Raw genomic sequence first — 14,850 nt, forward strand, 5'->3', positions numbered from 1 at the left:
AAAATGTATATGAATTGAAAAGATTTAACAGCTAGGTATATTTTTAACTCGGTAATTTTTCATTTAGTTTTTTTCTCTTTAGTGATATTGCCAATCTCCTTTCTTCCCCCTTTTGTCTATGGTAAATGCCTGAACTCCCAACTCTAGGAAGTTCTGATAAACGAGACTCCAATCTAGTTGATCTGCAGTGAGAATTACAATGGCTGTGGACAATAACGAAGATAGAATTGAAAAACAAAGGGGAAATATAGATCTGAGTAAGAGAAAAAAGTTAGTCTGTCCGATTCCAAATGTTTTGTCATATCCCTCTAGATTTTGTATTCTTCCAATACAGAAACTGATGAGAGGATTTAAAAAGAGATATACTACAAAGAAAATCAATTAAAGACTGACAACTGTCCCCAAATTATACATATTGACATGGAATGAATCTACTTACTAGAAGGAAAAGAAGCTTTACCTGGCTGATTGCAACCTTTATTTTAATTAATTAAAAACATACTTATTAAGCATCTATGATGTTTCAGATACTGTCCCAGATGATGGGTATAAAAACTATAGAGAAATATAAAAATGAGGAGTTTCTGCAGACGAAAGAAAGAAAAGAGAGCAGAAGGGAGAGAAAGAATGAACAGAAAAAGAAAAATAATTAGTAAAAAAGAAAATAACAAAGTTAAAAATTTAATCTAATCTTTATTTTATGAATACATAATTTATATTGAACCTTGTGAATGTCCCAATGGGTAATTTTAATTTTTAAATGATGTGATTCTCAGAATACAAGGTAACCTGTTGAAAAGTAATTTTAAAAACTGGTAGTACCTGGTGCATAGAAATACTATAATATATTCAGAAACTTATCATTTCATCACAATGTTTTACTGATGCAAGTGATCATTTATTCATTTTCACTATAGGTAGATGAGGAGCAGGTTGCTTTTTCTTACATGTGCTAAGTGCTGCAGGACTCCATGAAACAAATAGTTTGATTACCAGAAAATTGCATCATCATAAATGTTTCAAAGAAGTCACACTTGCCTGCTGCTACAGAAGTTGCTCAAATGCATAGATATTTTTATTTCCTTAAAGCTTATTCTACTGAATAGACTTAAAAATAATTTTCTGCCATATGTTACTATATTTTGGGCATGCAATAAAACATCATTTTAAATATATTTGAGGAGAAAGGACATTCTAATGTAGACAAATATAGAGCCCACCCTGAGGCTTCGAGTCAGGTAATATATATACCTGGTTCTTGTAGCACCTCTGAATGTAGATCTGCGAAATAACATTTAAGATACATTTTATGAAAAGCATTGACATTTTACTTGTCTGGGTAAACTAAAAAAGAGACTTTAATATTTAGATAAATGAAGTATCTCCTCTTAATAATCCTCCATAAACATTATTTTTCTCATCTGAACTTTTCAGATCTGTTAAGAAGAGCTGAATTTCAGTACTATTCCTTGCTAAGTGGGATAGTTACCCATGTTGCCAATTAATGGTGGGGTCATACCTGTAAGAGTCCGTTAAGAAACAGGATTATGACTGGTACTTCCTTAAAAAAGTTGAATATTATAAGGACTTTTAAAAATCTACCCTATTTCAGACAGGAATTGTATGAAGGGGTGCTCATAGGCAGAATGAGATTTGCCTCAAGAATTTGTTTGAATTATTTTTCAGTGCACAAATGAATGTGGTTACCAGACTTTAAAGTTATACAATGTAAAATATAGCCACTATGTTTGGTCTAGAGACAGTTTAAAACAAATACAAAATGAAAAGCTTTGCTTGAACATTAAAGAAAAGTGTTTTGTAAAATATCTTTGAACATTAACCTGAAGACACACACAAAAAAGTATTGACATTTCCTCTAAGACAAATTGCCTTTAAAGTATGCATCCAAGTTACTGAATGAGTTAGCCAGACATAGTTACTTTAGGTCAGTTAAGAAAGAAATAATGGGGAAGTTGGCTGTGTTCTAAAAATGATGTATTTAGTTTTAGGAATTTTGATTTACAGAACTGTGAAGCAGTAATTACAACATGTCCAGTTCTCCACTGAGTTCGTTCACTCCTAATTTTTGACAATAAAGCCAACTGTCATGTAATGTGTACATTTTCTGTTCTCTATGAGATGAGGTCGTGAATCTAGCTCACTGGTTATGGCACAAAATCGTTAAAGGACCACTGACAACAATTATGTGGATTCAGACTAAATTCCTTGATTTCTCCCCCTGAAACTATCATGTTATCCATCAAAAACCACTTTTACAAACCATACCTCTGAAAATAATAGTAAAGTTCAAGTTCCGTATAAGCATCACTGTTTGGGACACACTAAGACCATGCTGTTTTGCTCATGGTCACAGAAGTCAAGCCCCATATAAGAAATGTCACTTAATAGCCTGCATGATTCCTAAGAGATATCTTCAAGTGATGAGAAAATATGGAAGTTTCAGTTTCTAAATCCTGCCTTGTTCCTAGTGTGGTCTATTGAATTTAGAATGGATTAAAAAGAACTGGCCTACTCTAGGTAGATGGCTGATAAAGAGGTCTATTTCAGGATCCAGGGGAAGTATTTCATTATAAAAGTGAAGGTATTGGTCGGACGCGGTGGCTCACACCTGTAATCCCAGTACTTTGGGAGGCCGTGGCAGGCAGATCACCTGAGGTCAGGAGTTCGAGACCAGCCTGACCAAAGTGGCGAAACTCCGTCTCTACAAAAAATGCAAAAATTAGCTGAGTGTTGTGACATACACCTGTAATCCCAGCTACTCAGGAGGCTGAGGCAGGAGAATTGCTTGAACCTGAGATGCAGAGGTTGCAGTGAGCCGAGATCACGCCACTGTACTCCAGCCTGGGTGACAGAATGAGACTCTGCCTCAAAAAAAAAAAAAAAAAAAAAAAAGAAGGTATCTTCTTTTCCAGTCTGTCTAAATAGCACCAAAATCACAAAAGTGGAGAAAGCAAATAAACCAAAATAGTTGAGATTATACTGCTCAAGGCATATAAGCACCACTGTGGAGACAAGGCAACTTCTCTAGGAACTTCACTAAAGAGGATTTTCTTTTCCCAAAACTTCAGTCTAAAAGTGGCCAGAAACTAGATATAGAGCCTGGTGAGCTAATATTATATGCCTAGGAAAGATGGATATGAAAGTATCCCCGGAAATATGATATTTTATGAAAAAAATTGGATGTAAGAAAATCCAGATATCTTGGCTTTTTTTTTTCTTCTTTCTTTTTTTTTTTTTTTTCTCCCAGATAACCTAACTTGAGACATTTAAACTTACTCATTTTGGGTGCTGCAGTGCTCGAACTTAGATTTGCTATTTCTTTTTTCACCTTAGTTCTTGCTAAGACAAAATATCTAGTCTCCTGAATATAAGGAGATTGCTATTCTACAATCCAAATTTTATAAAGATAAACAATATAAAAACTAATAGAAAGTCCTTTATCTTGAGACTTTACCAAGAAATGTTTAGGCAACTAATTTTCGTTGAGAGTTATACTTGAGGAATTTTTCTTTATTTATATTTAAAAATTTTATTATAGAAAATTTCTGACATATGCAAAGTAAGCACAATAATAGAATGAGAAACTGCATGCCATCACCCAGTTTTAAATGTATCGACATTCAGCCATTTTTGTTTCATCTATCCCTCTAAATACTCTCCACTCAATTGTAATTATTATAATAACTTACGGTTATGATTTTTTTTTTTTTGGATATGGAATCTCACTCTGTCACCCAGGCTGCAGTGCAGAGGCGTGATCTCTGTTCCCTGCAACCTCCACTTCCTGGGTTCAAGTGATTCTCCTGCCTCAGCCTCCCGAGTAGCTGGGACTACAGGGGCCTGCCACCATGCCCAGCTAATTTTTTGTATTTTTAGTAGAGACGGAGTTTCAGCATGTTAGCCAGGATGGTCTCGATCCCCTGACCTCGTGATCCTCCCACCTCGGCCTCCCAAAGTGCTGGGATTACAGGCGTGAGCCACCCGGCCCGGCTTACAGTTGTGATTTTTGAGGAAAAATTTACATACATTGAAATGAACTAATCTTAACTATAAAATTTTTACACAAATTGCAAAGCAGATGACCTCACACCGCTTTTGATGTAGAGCATTTCCCTAACTCCAGAAAACCCGAATATATTCTCTCCCAGTCAGTTTCCCACACGACTCATCACCAAAAGTGACCACCGTTTTGACTATTTAAATGTCCAGAAGGTCTACTAGAGAGAGTAGGAGGAGTGGTTATGTGCATTATGAAAGAAAGAAATTCTGAAAATTCGTTTGTTTCTTGTTTGTTCTCAAGGTTTTCTAGTCATTTCATTAACACATTATGTAATATATAGGACGTGCATATTTTGAGAAATGTAAAATGAAGATATATATATATATATATATATATATATATAAAATGTCCAATGGAAGTTTTTGAAGAGAAACAATTAAAAAATAACAAGAAAGAGAAAAAGAGAAAAAGATGGGAAGAGTAAGTCCCACCATTCCCACTCCACCTTTAGTTATGTCTCCAGCGTCAAATGTTTGCACTATACTCTTGCTCCTCAAAATATGGTCTGTGGGCCAGCAGCAGACTCTCAGACTCCACAGTCTAATCTATTGAATGAGAATCTGCATTTTAACAAGATCATATGTGCGTTGCATTTTGAGAAGGCTATTCTTGATCACCATGTAATATAACTGACATGCAAAAGAAAGGAAAGTGGATAGAACATGAAAGAACGATATACACATGGTATCAGCAAATAAACTACGCAATGTAAAGAAAATTTCTGTTGGCTCTATAACTGTGTAATGCATCGTTATTTTAAAAATACAGAAAGGAAAGTAGAGATACATTTTAAGTATCTTCTCTATTCATTTCTTTGGGGAAGAAGGTCAGCCTAAAATATAAGAAAAGATATTATGATTGGCTCTTCTCAATGTTTTTTCTGTTCATCTTAAGGCTTCTGGTAACCCTATAATCTATCACATAAGCCGATATTAAAATTGACAAATTACACTTTTGTTTATTTTACTTGAATGAGTTCATTAAAATTTTATGATTTATACAATTCCTATCAAATTTTATGTGTCCAATTAATATTACATTAAATGCTACTTTTGTAAGGGAAACAGCTAAAAGAAGCAGATGTGTGAGTTCTTAAAGTGCAGCTGTTATAAAAAGTAAACAACCAGCAGTAATACTTTAGAGTAATTTCTCATATATTGTGTAGAATAATTATAAAAATTGTTTGTCAAGAGATCAATATTTTCTTACTCTGACACTGCTTAGAGCTGGGAACAAGTAAACATTGGGCATAGAGTTATAAAAAAAGAAAATAAATCTAAAAGTGAAGCAACATATTTGTATAAATCTATAAGACTGAAAAGTAAAAGAACCTTATAATATTTTAAATATAAGCAAAGAATCATAAATGCATCTGAATTATTGTGACATATTTTGGCTGAAAGGTCATTGAGTCTTTAATATTTTTAAATGGAATTGTACCTAATTTTCAAGTGCAAAAATCTTAGTAAATGACTTTAGTAAAAATGAGATGAGATATTTCACAGGACACATGTTTATAAAAAATTCTGCATATAGTTCTGTATCCTGTGTGATTTACTTTCAGTTAAAAGATGGAATTGAGACTTCATGCTTCTGTTCTTTCTAAATGTTAGAGATTTTCTTACTCTTCAGAATTGCCTAACATACATAAAACATTTTGTGGTAAAAATCTTAATTAGGTGATTTTCCCCTAATATGTGAAACTATAAACATATTTTCAAGAACAAGACATATGACATCTATCCATTTAATCTGTTACTAATGTTTATTTTATTTCTGTCTTTAAAAATCAATCAATATGATAAAGTCATACTTCTGAAACAAGTGAAGTTAATGAACATGCATATGTCTATTAATCAAATATTACATCAAATCCAATACTATTTTAAAAGCCCGATCTTTGCATAAGGCACAAAGATAGACAAACTGAATGTATTCATTTTTGCTATTAATACATTTTAAAATGTTTTTAAAATAAATTAATATATGTTAAAATCAAATACTTTATGTATTTTATGTGAAAGGACTTATTTACTGACAATATCAATGTTTATTTGATACTGAATGATGTAAAAAAAGACAGAAAGAAAGAAAACTGAATACATTTTTCCATCAACAACATTTAAGATCTTGTTATAATGATAACTTAACCTTATCCTATCAGTTTGATTTCTAAACCTTTAAAATTGCCCTCTTCTTATCAGCTACTTCAGACTTGAGAAATTACAAATTAAGCAAAAATATTACTAAACCTCTTTTCCACAAAGAACAAATAATCCCTTAGTGCACCATTTAACGATGGATCTAAATCATGCACAGCAAGTTTAAATATCGATAAATGAATTCACATCTTGTAGAAAGTACTCTTATTCATGCTGAAATAAATTCCTCAGCCAAGTGAAGAGCATTCATCTCAATGTAAATTTCACTGCAAATATATACTTAAGTATTCAAAATATTCAGATGAATGTGCTCCTTTTCTTTCCAAAGATGACAACTTTCTCATCCTAAGTATTCTTTAGCAATTTATGTTCACCTCACATTGTTCATGTTAAAGTTGTATTTCAAATGCATTGTGCTTTCTTTTAGGCATAGCCATATAGTTGCAAATTTGCCCTTCCCAGCTGTGCTTGTGGCTCAGAAAATTAAGATTATGTTTTAGTAAAACTTATAGCTAAGAGAAAAGACAGACTACTTTTGTAAGATGGTATACATTGTTTTAATGGAGTATATAAGAATATCTTCTGCCTGATTATAAGCTAGGTAAGCCTGAGACCAAAGAAATAAATGCTGCGCCCCACTCTTTTATTATACTTCTAGATCTAACTCTTAGAATTTTTTATATTTAATTATTTATTTATTTATTTATTTATTTATTTATTTATTTTAAGAGGGAGTCTTGCTCTGTCACTCAGGCTGGAGTGCAGGGGCGCAATCTCGGCTCACGGCAAGCTCCGCCTCCCGGGTTCCCGCCATTCTCCTGCCTCAGCCTCCTGAGTAGCTGGGACTACAGGCGCCCGACACCACGCCCAGCTAATTTTTTTTGTACTTTTAGTAGAGACGTGGTTTCACCGTGTTAGCCAGGATGGTCTCGATCTCCTGACCTCATGAAGAATTTATTTTTTAAGTAATTGTATTTTTATTTAATTGAATTGAAATAGATGAAATGTTAAAATCACAAATATTTGCTTCTTAAAAATTGATCAAAATAGGGAGAAGGTGTTTCCATTATCTTGAGTTAATGCAATCTATTTTATTTTGAAAGGTGTCACATTTTAAAATTCATATTTTATTTTCAGATGTAAAATATTTAAAAGAAGAGGATGCAAATCGCAAGACATTCACTGTCAGCAGCACACTGGACTTCCGAGTGGACCGGAGTGATGATGGAGTGGCGGTCATCTGCAGAGTAGATCACGAATCCCTCAATGCCACCCCTCAGGTAGCCATGCAGGTGCTAGAAATACACTGTAAGTAAACACTACTTCCGCCTCCTTCATCTCAGCAGCAAATCTCTTCATCTGCATCTAAATTCATTTCAAAACTACCTGAAGTTATAGCAAAGGTGCAGTAAAATCCACGGCAAAATGAAGTAAAGCTACACTCACTAGTATTAATCAGGTTCAAAGGAAAACACTCCTTGTCTGAGTTTCATTCTTAACAATGAGGAAAAACGAAGGAGATGTACAAGGTTAATACTCCTATGTTTCAAATTGTGGCCTAATGTTTCAAATTGTGGCCTAATGTAGGAGTGCACATAAGGGTGGGGGAGAAAAAGTAGTAATTTGAGCAAAATCACTGAGAATTGGTAATCTGAGAGGGGCTTGATGAACAGTTACATTAAAATAACTTTATTTTATGCAAATGTGGCTTCTCAGCTATGCTTTTAAAATTAGACTAGTTTTACCTTCTATATGGCATATACTAATGTATAAATATAGGAGCATATTTATTATGTTTTCATCATATCATTATTCACAATCAATAAGAACAAAATTAATTTTGTGAATCTAATAGATCGGGGCAGTGCTAAATGTTTTGCTGGAATTATGTCATTGAGTACTCATTTACTAATAGTAGCCTGGTGAGTAGTCACTCTCATTAGTCACAAGATACACACAAGGATTCTGAAGATTATGGAGGCTGAGTCACACAACTAGCAAATGACAGACTTGTAATTATGGCAGTTTTAGTACCTAGCAAGGTTTTAGTAGACAATTATATATACTAATCAAAATGAAAATGAATGAATTGAAATATGTAAAATAAAATATAAAAGAATAGAGGATAGGAGATAATATGTTCTGAATTGCAATATTTGATTTTCTAGATAATGAAGATTTTGTTTTCTCTATTTGTGATAAAATTATAGCTTGAGCTTAGAATTTGTGTGTGATATGCAATTACATTAAATCCTAAAATACTAAACTCTAAGTACTGTTCCAATATGTTTCATTGCATTTTGTTTTCATTTATTTATTCAACAATAATTTTTTAGTGGCACTATGTAATAGGCATTGTTTTGGGCACTGGGGTTACAGCAATGACCAAACAAACACAAAAACACAAAACAAATTGAGTTTTGTCTCCAAGTGTCAAAATAATCACCTCCGCTATCACCAACAAACTTCATTTCTCTTACAGCATCCATTCTAGGGAGGGATGAAAAAAATAAATAAATGCAACATATCACATGTTACATATTGATAAGTACTAAGTACCTGTTGATAAGTACATGGCTGCAAGGAAAATAAAGCATAGGAGGGCAGTAAGGAGACGGAAATGGAGATTAAGGAAAGCGAGTATGTGTGTTGGTGTAATGCAGAGGGAAGGGCAAGTACAAAGACCCTGAGGTAGCACGTTTGTTGTTTTTATTTCTAGGAATAGCAAGGGTACCAGTGAGACTGGAGTAGAGTAGACTAGGAGAAAAATACCGAGTGTTGTGAGAAAAGATTGGAGAATTGCCAGGTGAACTAGAATTTTTTGGTTACTTTTAATATGGAAAATATAAAGCTGACTATAATATGCTTATTTTTAAATTATTCTTAGTTTAGTAGTTATTGAAAGTATTATAATGTTTAAATGATTACAATTATGTTAGGTTAATTTTAGTAATTTACTCCTTTTCTCCTTGAAGCAAATTCAGAAAGAAGCATATTTTAGAGCCCAAATGGAGATTATCTCTCAATTTTGACATTTATTTGTATTTTGGCTTTGGGAAAATTACTGAAACTCGTTGAGCTTTGATTATAAAGTAGAGGAGTCATTCCTGTGAGGATGTGATGATAAGCTAGAGAATTAGTTCCTTGAACTGAAGTCAAGTTCATGGCATTTAATAGACTGAATAAATGTCAATTGTCTTCCTTTTTCCATTTCTTTTTCTTACATCAGTGGGTCTCTCAAAATATAAAAAATTGTGTAACAATATTTTTAAAGGACCTGGATCAACAGCATTTTAATTTAAACTCTTTAATATTTACATACAAAGCAAAGTAAAACTAAATTTAAAATAATAGACTACTTAGTTAACTGTAAATTCTAACATATAATTAAATAAAACAATAAAAATCAGTCATAAGAACTATTGAAGACCACGTCCAGTCACAGATCACCCAAAATCTACCAATAGTCAAGCAAAACTAGATTTATGTAAGTTGCTATGGCAAAGGAGAAAACATAGCAGATGAATCTCTGGATGTAGGTAAGAAAGAGTGAGAAGAGACTTGTTACAGGATTTGGGCTTGTGCTGGGTATTCTAAAGAGGCTTCTGGATTGTGTGTTCTCAGGAGTAGGAGCATGTCAGTGATGGGTGTATGAGTAACTTTAGCTAAAAAATGAAAATATTGTAGGTTTGCTATTATAAAGACACAGTAGTTAATTTTGCTAATTTTTGTGGACATTGAGGGTCCTGGTCTCTTGTCTTGTTTCACACCTGGTCATAAGATGAACTTGTCTTTATCTTATTCCATGCCACAGTCACAGACTACCTTTATTTGATTACTCTACACATTCTGGAAAATTGTTTGTTGAGAATATTTTAGCCTATATGTCAGCTGCCAACGTCATTTTCACTACTTTGGAAATCAAAAATGGAAGTATTATACAATTCTTGAGCATTTTAGCCATTAACCATATTTCAATATGCATGAATAAGTGAAACTTCATGGAGGAAGGCAATTGAATTATCTAATTTTTAAAGAAAGTTTTACATTAAAAATGTTACACTTTTCATGGCTAGCCAATTAAAAATAGCATCTCATTCGATCATGGTTTAATATGTAAATGGCTAGAAGGCAGAAACCAGATCTATTTAAATTATTTTCCTAGCATCCAGCATACCATCATTCAAGTATATGAAGTTAATTAAAACTAACTGATGATAATGCTAAATGTTTCTTTAAGCATGCAGAACATTCCCCGGAGATTAAATGAGTAGAGGGTGGAAAGGAGACAATGAGCAACAGTCAGCATCAAAATTAGATCAAATTGGTGTGGTCTTCATAAACATCTTAGAATGATGATAAAGCATCTCAATAGTTGTTCCCAGAGACAGTAGATCATGGCTGCACTTAGATCCACATGTGCAATCTAGATGATATAGAACTTTCCATGAATGAGAAGGGGGAAAGAAGAGCTCAGGCTTGGAAAGGAAGAAGATGGGTAAATCTGGGATTTAAGGAGGATAAGTTTAGTATTTCTCCATTGTTTGACAATATTCTTGAGATGAATAACGTAAAAGACTGGCCCTAATGGAGGAACATTTAGCATTTCAGATCCACAGAGATGATATTGTTTTCAGTGGTAAGTCAAAAGAGTAAATATATATTCCTACAATAATGGAAACAGCTATGACTACATCTGAAATAAAAATCCTCTGATATTGTAGAAAGCTAAGTTTGGTGTGCAATAAGAAATTAAAGTTAAACATACAATGCCAAGAGGCATAATGAAAAAAGTATAGTAGGAGGACTTATATTTCTAGGGCTTAACTGTGTTAAGTCTGTAACCTTGTGATATACAGTTTATATGAATCTAGCCTGTAAAATATATCACAGCAACATTTTTAAAAATAAAATATTAATCATACATTTAAATACTGCCACTATGATGAAAGAGAGTTCTTTTTTTGTTATTATTATACTTTAAGTTTTAGGGTACATGTGCACAATGTGCAGGTTAGTTACATATGTACACATGTGCCATGTTGGTATGCTACACCCATTAACTGGTCATTTAGCATTAAGTGTATCTCCTAATGCTATCCCTCCCCCATCCCCCCAGCCCACAACAGGCCCCGGTGTGTGATATTCCCCTTCCTGTGCCCATGTGTTCTCATTATTCGATTCCCACCTGTGAGTGAGAACAAGAGGTGTTTGGTTTTTTGTCCTTGAGATAGTTTGCTGAGAATGATGGTTTCCAGCTTCATCCATGTCCCTACAAAGGACATGAACTCATCATTTTTTATGGCTGCATAGTATTCCATGGTGTGTATGTGCCACATTTTCTTAATCCAGTCTATCTTTGTTGGACATTTGAGTTGGTTCCAAGTCTTTGCTATTGTGAATAGTACCGCAATAAACATACGTGTGCATGTGTCTTTATAGCAGCATGATTTATAATCCTTTGGGTATATACCCAGTAATGGGATGGCTGGGTCAAATGGTATTTCTAGTTCTAGATCCCTGAGGAATCACCACACTGACTTCCACGATGGTTGAACTAGTTTACAGTCCCACCAACAATGTAAAAGTGTTCCTATTTTTCCATATCCTCTCCAGCACCTGTTGTTTCCTGACTTTTTAATGATCGCCATTCTAACTGGTGTGAGATGCTATCTCATTGTGATTTTGATTTGCATTTCTCTGATGGCCAGTGATGAGCATTTTTTCATGTGTTTTTTGGCTGCATAAATGTCTTCTTTTGAGAAGTGTCTGTTCATATCCTGTGCCCACTTTTTGATGGGGTTGCTTGTTTTTTCTTGTAAATTTGTTGGAGTTCATTGTAGATTCTGGATATTAGCCCTTTGTCAGATGAGTAGGTTGCAAAATTTTTCTCCCATTCTGTAGGTTGCCTGTTCACTCTGACAGTGGTTTCTTTTGCTGTGCAGAAGCTCTTTAGTTTAATTAGATCTCATTTGTCAATTTTGTTTTTTGTTGCCATTGCTTTTGGTGTTTTAGTCATGAAGTCTTTGCCCATGCCTGTGTCCTGAATGTATTGCCTAGGTTTTCTTCTAGGGTTTTTATGGTTTTAGGTCTAACCTGTAAGTCTTTAATCCATCTTGAATTAATTTTTGTATAAGGTGTAAGGAAGGGATCCAGTTTCAGCTTTCCACATATGTCTAGCCAGTTTTCCCAGCATCATTTAATAAATAGGGAATCCTTTCCCCATTTCTTCTTTTTGTCAGGTTTGTCAAAGATCAGATAGTTGTAGATATGTGGCATTATTTCTGAGGGCTCTGTTCTGTTCCATTGGTCTATATCTCTGTTTTGGTACCAGTACCATGCTGTTTTGGTTACTGTAGCCTTGTAGTATAGTTTGAAGTCAGGTAGTGTGATGCCTCCAGCTTTGTTCTTTTGGCTTAGGATTCACTTGGCAATGTGGGCTCTTTTTTGGTTCCATATGAACTTTAAAGTAGTTTTTTCCAATTCTGTGAAGAAAGTCATTGGTAGCTTGATAGGGATGGCATTGAATCTATAAATTACCTTGGGCAGTATGGCCATTTTCACAATATTGATTTTTCCTACCCTTGAGCATGGAATATTCTTCCATTTGTTTGTATCCTCTTTTATTTCCTTGAGCAGTGGTTTGTAGTTCTCCTTGAAGAGGTCCTTCACATCCCTTGTAAGTTGGATTCCTAGGTATTTTATTCTCTTTGAAGCAATTGTGAATGGGAGTTCACTCATGATTTGGCTCTCTGTTTGTCTGTTATTGATGTATAAGAATGCTTGTGATTTTTGCACATTGATTTTGTATCCTGTGACTTTGCTGAAGTTGCTTATCAGCTTAAGGAGATTTTGGGCTGAGATGATGGGGTTTTCTAGATATACAATCATGTCATCTGCAAACAGGGACAATTTGACTTCCTCTCTTCCTAATTGAATGCCCTTTATTCCCTTCTCCTCCCTGATTGCCCTGGCCAGAACTTCCAACACTATGTTGAATAGGAGTGGTGAGAGAGGGCATCCCTGTCTTGTGCCAGTTTTCAAAGGGAATGCTTCCAGTTTTTGTCATTCAGTATGATATTGGCTGTGGGTTTGTCATAGATAGCTCTTATTATTTTGAAATATGTCCCATCAATACCTAATTTATTTGAGAGTTTTTAGCATGAAAGGTTGTTGAATTTTGTCAAAGGCCTTTTCAGCATCTATTGAGATAATCATGTGGTTTTTGTCTTTGATTCTGTTTATATGCTGGATTACGTTTATTGATTTTCGTATGTTGAACCAGCCTTGCACCCCAGGGATGAAGCCCACTTGATCATGGTGGATAAGCTTTTTGATGTGCTGCTGGATTCAGTTTGCCAGTATTTTATTGAAGATTTTTGCATCAATGTTCATCAAGGATATTGGTCTAAGATTCTCTTTTTTTGTTGTGTCTCTGCCAGGCAGAAAGGGAGTTCTTTTAAAACTGAAACTTAAGAAAATGAAAAGCAGAACTTTCACAATGAATCACAAATACCTGCAGATTTTACATAACAGGGAAGAGCAAACTTCACAACTGAGCAGTTGGAAAAGCCACTTTTAAAAATTAATCAATGAAAACTCAAATTTGTCCTCCCATTTTTACACAGATTCCTTTGTAAAATAACTTTTTATTTGTTGAGTTAATTTTTAGAAGAAAAAATTGTATGAGTCAGATATTATTTAAATCTCAGTAGAAATAATGTATCTGCACTCATAGAGAGTACACAAAACACAGAAAAGAAGAAAATTACTGAATATTCATTTTCTGTATGTATCACTGATAAGAAATACATTAAAAATAAACTCAATGAAAATGAAAAGTGCAAGAGACAGAAAACTAAAATATGTCAGACTATTGTGTTTTTTTCCTGAAAAAGCATTTTAATACTGTAACAAAGAACTGAAAATATAGAAAAATAAGAGTTCAAATTTTAAAAATGTGTGTATAGTAAAGTACATTTTCCATGTAATTCATCTCATCATGAAATCTTATGCTTATCATTAATGTTTGTTTAGTACTTCCTTTAACAGTACTAGACTTTGCCTATAAAAATGAGTACCTATTTACACATGAAGGTTATTAATGTATAAAGCAATAAATAGTTAAAATAGCTTGTAGAAGAGACCCTGCACGTACACCCAAAAAATTCTATCTGAGCATCAAGGAGAGGAAGGAATGAATGGCTGAAGGAAAGGAGGAAAGAAGAGAGGAAAATAAGCTGAAGTGTTAAAATTGTGTTTACATGAAATTAATTAGGTTAATAATGAATGAAAACAAGAAATATATCATATGTATTTAAAATAACGGAAAAACGTTTGGGTCCAATTGTTACTAAAATTATATCTTTTCAAGGGGTTAAATGATCAGTTGACAGTCCTAACCTTTACCTTCTTGATTATTATATCTCTATTCTAGTTACCATGCAAATTACTAATAAATTCAATCCATTTTTCTCTTAACAACTTACATTTTTAAAATGTATCAAACTATTTCTAAAGAGATTCCTTCCTTGCCTTACTCCCTTTTAAAGATAATTACTTTGTGCCCAGAGAAACTAAATTCTTCCCTGTACTTTTTTGTTGCTT

General features: G+C 33.8%; 1 protein-coding gene across 6 annotated transcripts in view; it reads left to right on the forward strand.

Moving 5' to 3' along the window:
- The window catches only part of CADM2 (cell adhesion molecule 2), a 1,121,146-nt gene that overhangs the window by 946,088 nt on the left and 160,208 nt on the right, over positions 1-14,850 (forward strand). For all 6 annotated transcript variants that reach the window (XM_024245141.3, XM_054551669.2, XM_063721866.1 and 3 more), the window contains one exon: positions 7,381-7,551. In XM_024245141.3, coding sequence (XP_024100909.2) covers positions 7,381-7,551 — 171 coding nt within the window. The remainder of the gene's footprint in view (positions 1-7,380; positions 7,552-14,850) is intronic.

The sequence above is a fragment of the Pongo abelii genome, chromosome 2 (assembly GCF_028885655.2).
Source record: "Pongo abelii isolate AG06213 chromosome 2, NHGRI_mPonAbe1-v2.0_pri, whole genome shotgun sequence".
Lineage (NCBI taxonomy): Eukaryota > Metazoa > Chordata > Mammalia > Primates > Hominidae > Pongo > Pongo abelii.